Source organism: Limulus polyphemus, unplaced genomic scaffold, assembly GCF_000517525.1.
Source record: "Limulus polyphemus unplaced genomic scaffold, Limulus_polyphemus-2.1.2 Scaffold3255, whole genome shotgun sequence".
NCBI lineage: Eukaryota > Metazoa > Arthropoda > Merostomata > Xiphosura > Limulidae > Limulus > Limulus polyphemus.
This window is the reverse complement of record NW_013668865.1, coordinates 22,143-28,058: the sequence shown is the minus strand read 5'-3', so window position 1 is coordinate 28,058 and position 5,916 is coordinate 22,143. Positions and strand designations below refer to the sequence as shown.

Below are 5,916 nucleotides of genomic sequence, written 5' to 3'. Positions count from 1 at the left end.
TATATATATATATATATATATATATATATATAGATAGAGATAAAAAACAAATACAATATAAAAATTCATATTGAGTGAGTTAAGCCTTAGGAGTTAAACAGTTTCATGAGTGAGTCTGTTAATCAGTGATAGAGTTATACCTTTTATAGATTAAGTAGCAAGTAAGTTACATGAACTTTATTTGTGAGTACAGTACTTTCAGAATTTCTGTTAAAATCTTTTTCATTAAGTTAGGTCCCCTAGTAAATGTAGCCTGAAACCTGTATGAAACATTATTGAAGAAATAAATTGTTATTGTTGACTAGACTTCAGATTATTTTTTACCGAATACACTGAAAAAAACACACCCAACAACAGACCATGTTATAACACTATTTTCAATTATTCCAATTATCCAAGTCTCGTATGAGAATTTTGACTTGGATAATTGTAATAATCAAACCATTAATAACTGGAAACACTTCTTTTGATTAATTGGTTATTTTTACGAGTTGTAGCACCAAACAGTTGAGTTGAACAAGCATGAAATAATTAAGATAATAATGAGAAATCATAATGACGATATTTTGATTACTAAGATCTCTGAAATAATTGAAAACAGTAACTATTGGAAACACTAATTTCAATTAGTTGATTATTTACATGAGATTAATTTATTCAAGTGCAAGTTTCATCAACTGATTACATTATGACACTATTCAATGTATTTGATTTTCCTAGGTAATTGATTAATAAGTTAATTGCCAAGCTTGATAACTGATCAGCTGAATATACTGGATTAACATGTCCAAAAATTAATTAATTATCAAACTACATTAATCACCCATCTCTATTGATCTTCCCGCTTTTACACAAGACCCTAAATTTTCAACTATGATTAGTTAAAATCCCAAGATGACATGAACATTCTGTACTACACATTCTTCAAAATCAAAGTACGAGATAAAACTTCAGAAAGAAAAACTACATTCATTCTAAAAGTGAATATTTGTTGGTCAACTTTTAAAATTGTGTTCCCTAGCTGTTTCTTCTAACTTGTCTTGTGTGTTTGATACCAGTGGATGAAGATAATAGAAGTAATAGCAAATTACAATGTTGCCTCAGTTGTTTCTTCTAGCTCGGCTAGTGTGTCTGATATCTCAACTTTATGTGGCTGGGCAATTTTCATAACTTGCCATTTTTTTGGTTTTTGTTATAGATGTTATTTACATGTATACCTTTGGATTATGTTGTGATAAATCACACCATTTAGTTCAACACAAGTTGTGGGTATTCATTAGGGTTAGGGCATCTTTTGAAATATTTAAAGAGCCAAGAAAAAAGTCACCTAGTCGAAGCATGAAGCTTTAACAACTCAGATGGTAAACCATTAGTCTCAATGCTAGTGGGAGCTAAATCTGAGCTCAAAAGCTACTCAAGAGAATTTACTTCAAATGTAATTTGGGTTAGTACCCGTATCATTTGCTCAAAACACAATATAATTCTAGGTCATGATTAACTAATCATTAAGTATAATTAAATATAATCAATTTCTTAGCTAAACCTACAGAACCAAGTGTTGTCTAATTTTTTATTGATTTGTGAACCTGTGAATTTTTTACACTTCAATACTATGCTTCATTCTTACAAAATTCATAATTTCTAGCCAATACACCATTAACAGACAGTAATCAATTCTTCCAAAAGAAAAGCTAACACTGTCATGGTTAGCTTTTACATGAAGGATGAACAACAAAACACTGCAACCCTCCTTAACAATGGATACTTGGAACACATGATACAGAAGATAAATAACAAGATTAAACAGGACGAGAATTACAGGCTATATTTCACAACAATAGATATCTCTCAAAAAACATACAGAGAATATGTAAACAATACAGTCACAATGGTATTCAGAGCCACGTACAGAGAATATATAAACAATACAGTCACAATGGTATTCAGAACCATGTACAGAGAATATGTAAACAGTACAGTCACAATGGTATTCAGAGCCACGTACAGAGAATATGTAAACAGTACAGTCAGAATGGTATTCAGAGCCACGTACAATAAATATGTAAACAGTACAGTCAGAATGGTATTCAGAACCACGTACAGAGAATATGTAAACAGTACAGTCAGAATGGTATTCAGAGCCACGTACAGAGAATATGTAAACAGTACAGTCATAATGGTATTCAGATCCATATACAGAGAATATGTAAACAGTATATTCACAATGGTATTCAAAGCCACGTACAGAGAATATGTAAACAGTACAGTCACAATGGTATTCAGAGCCACGTACAGAAAATATGTAAACAGTACAGTCAGAATGGTATTCAGAGCCACGTACAGAGAATATGTAAACAGTACAGTCACAATGGTTTTCCGAGCCACGTTCAGAGAATATGTAAACAGTACAGTTAAAATGGTATACAGAGCCACGTACAGAGAATATGTAAACAGTAAAGTCAGAATGGAATTGCAGATAGTACACACCATACTGTCTAAAAGCTCAATAAAGAGAAAAAACATACCATTTAAAGCATCTTCTGTGAATGTAGATTCTAATACATCAGAGAAATAAAAACCTAACGACAGCTAGAATTCAAGATCGTAGCAGACATATAGACTCAGTATTACTCATCATGCCAGAGAAGATCATACAATAAATTGTAACTGTAATAAAACAATACAATATAAACCACACACAAGAAAATGAAAGCTAAAAAAGCCTATATCCACCTAACTAATAAAACATTTAGTCAACGTTGCACAGAAGTCACCAAAATCTGGACACCCTCCCTTAAAACATTGAAATAGTTAGACGGTTGAAGTTTTAGAAAGATTGACTCCAATCAAGTGGATATCACACCATACATTCTATCAAGAAGGCCCAGGATTTAACTCTATCCATTATAAACACAGCAATAGTCCTTATCAGGGCTTTCTTGATACGCCTGCCGATTAGTATCAGATATTTATGATAAAAACTAATTAGAAATTAATATTTAGTCACAAAAACAAAAAAGCTTCTAACAATAACAACTCATATCTAACTGGAAAGACAAGCAATATGCTTAACATTAGGCCTCTGGGAGGCTAAATACTTCTGTGGCCAGCCTTGGAAAAAAATTCACAAATCTATTTAAAAAGTACATTCTTTTTTCAAAATGACATTAACTACATTTTTTTTTTTTTTCAGAAAAAGAAAGGTGTAAATCCACAGCAAGATTCCATTTGAACAATGGCAGATAATAAACTTAATTAGCTATGCATATCAGAATATCCATCCACAACAGAACCTATTTTATAATCTTATACAGAGGCAGTACAGTTTTCTAATAGCAGTGGTAAATACCAAGCAATTCATGATAGGTATATCAATGCTGGAAGTTATATTCAAATTGACTTAAGTTAATGTTGCTCTTAAATATTTTGTAAGTAAAGGTAGCCTGAATGTTCAAATATCTTCACATCATCTTGTTTTATCTTATGTTCCTTATATCAGTATAAAACATATGGAAACTTACCAGAATAGCTTCTTCAATCTTAGAGTCAAAAGCAGTATAGTCAGCCAACCTTTGCTTTTTCTCATTTTCAGAAAGCATTTCTAGAGCTCGGAGGTAAACTGAGAAATGCTGATGGCAACAGAGCAAAATTTCATGAAATAATAATGAAACATTTAATTTAGATAACTTTGTACCTGCTGCAAACAATACATCTTCAAGTATGTCACCAATTTCATCTGGAAATTCTCTGTCCTGGCTTAAATGAAAATACCATGATTTTATGTAGTAGCAAGATATATTATGAACAAACACTCTGACCTCTTTCATGTAATTATTGGAACCACTACAAACACTGGTGAAATTCATATGCTCGTCTTTCTGAGATTCACTCCCTGGATGATTTACATCAAAACACTGCACAGTTTCATGCAAAAAAGTTTGCGAGTCTGATGGAACTGGAACATCTTCAGGTTCTAAAAGTACTGTTTCTACCCAATCCAATAAATTCGCATTAATTTTAATTGTCACATTTCCTCTGTCAAGTGCAGATCTCTGTTGTTGTTCGGAACAATTTTGAGTTGAAGGGCATCTGGTATCATATCTCATAAGAAGCTGTCGGATAGCTATCGTTGTACCACAAAATGATAAAACACCACAAAATGCTATTCCAAAAAATGAGCCCAGTCTATCCATCATTATTAGCAATACAAGTGCCAGTGCGATAAGAATTACGCACAGAATTACTGTTTTTGCATACATTACATGAACAAAATGAATATGTAACTAATAATGAGCCTATCATAACTGCTTAAATGTGAAAACAAAACTAAACGGTTTATTCTAATATAGAATAAAATACTTCAATATAATACTTTCCATCAAAACTACTAGTGTACTATTAGCCCATCTTACGTCTCAATTCCAACGCTCCTCCATATCTTCACAAGTTCCTGTTCATAACTGCTACTACACTTTTAGTCTGCTTTCCTGTTACAACGAGTGTCATCTGGTGACGATTACAATATTTAGGATTTTTTTAATTCGTAAATCACAGAGTATGGGGAACGAGAAACATGAAAGTGTTGTACATTGTGTAAAAATGTAATATATCCGGACCTTTTCTTTTCCAATGGCACCAGTTTCAAGGTTCAGTTACAATAAATGTGTCATATAGAGGTATATATTTGACAAGAGAGATGAGAGAAAGGTAGATAATATGGGCCCACAGGAGCCTAAAGCAAGAGGCATAAGTGCACGTGACTTCCCTCACTTTGATTACAGGAGTAGCAAACCATATAGTTTAGTACCCCACTTTTTTCGCTTACTGCCAGTGTACATTAATTATTATTCAAAAACAGTTAAGCTAGTAAGTTTACTTTATTTTATAACAGTAATGATCGCAATTATGTTAGACTGACAAAATAATCCAGCTCGTGGTCATATATTTTCAACCGCAAGGTAATATCAATGTTATTGTTGTTTTTAGCGCAAAGCTACACAATGACTATCTGCACTCTATCCACCATATGGAATCAAACCCCGGATTTTAGCGTTCTAAGTTCCTAACCTTACTACTGACAACAGGGGGAAAGATAATTCCAAAACACTAAAACACTATTTATTGATTTAACACTAAAAATATGTTCTATGGCTGTCAGTCAGAAATGTTCTTCTGTGGGTCAGTGCTAAGTTTACAGACTTACAACGCTAAAATCCAAGTTCTGATTACATATGGCGGACGGACAGCAGATAGTATGTTGTGTAGCTTTGTGTTAAAACAAACAAGCAGTTGGAGATTTTTAGATATGGTCTAAAATAAAGGTGACAAGTGTATTTTTGCCTCCATCCCCACTTTCAAATAACTTTAAATAGCCCTGTGAAAGTCCTAAAAAGTGCTTAAGGTAAAGGGAAAGTGTCCTTTACAAATAATTAATTTTTAATCCTTCTAGAGCTAGATATTTAGTTACATTTTGTCAACAACCTAAATATATAGTGGAAAATAAAATTTTACACTTAAGCGACTACGCTCTTTAAAACAATAAAGGGTTAAAATAAAAAACACAGAGAAGAATACCGTAAGTCTAGTAACACAGCTAAGGTTGAGACCAGCCACCCATGTTATAATGTCTTTACGAACGTTATGACATTTGCATTAATGTTATTCTTAAGTCATTTAAAAAGAAAATTTAGAATTATACAAATATTTTATGAGCCGGAGCTAACTGCGTAATTAGTATTTTTGTCGCCTCCCAGTATGATGGTTTAATATAATCACATTTCACCTTTCATAATTAGTATGTAATTTGTATTTATATATATTCTTGTGATTTTTTTTTTACATTTTCATACACTTTCGGCATGTAGTGAATCACATCCATGTTGACGGGATGTTGTAAGGTTTAAAAATATTGTTACG

The 5,916-nt window shown here is 32.4% G+C and overlaps 1 protein-coding gene across 1 annotated transcript in view; it reads right to left on the bottom strand.

Moving 5' to 3' along the window:
- Nucleotides 1-4,417, bottom strand: part of LOC106469000 (sorting nexin-19-like) — a 38,584-nt gene extending 34,167 nt beyond the window's left edge. Inside the window, exon 1 of the mRNA XM_022397394.1 lies at nucleotides 3,522-4,417. Within this exon, the coding sequence (XP_022253102.1) occupies nucleotides 3,522-4,259 (738 nt within the window). The 5' untranslated portion in view covers nucleotides 4,260-4,417. The remainder of the gene's footprint in view (nucleotides 1-3,521) is intronic.
- Between the last annotated feature and the right edge of the window lie 1,499 nt (nucleotides 4,418-5,916).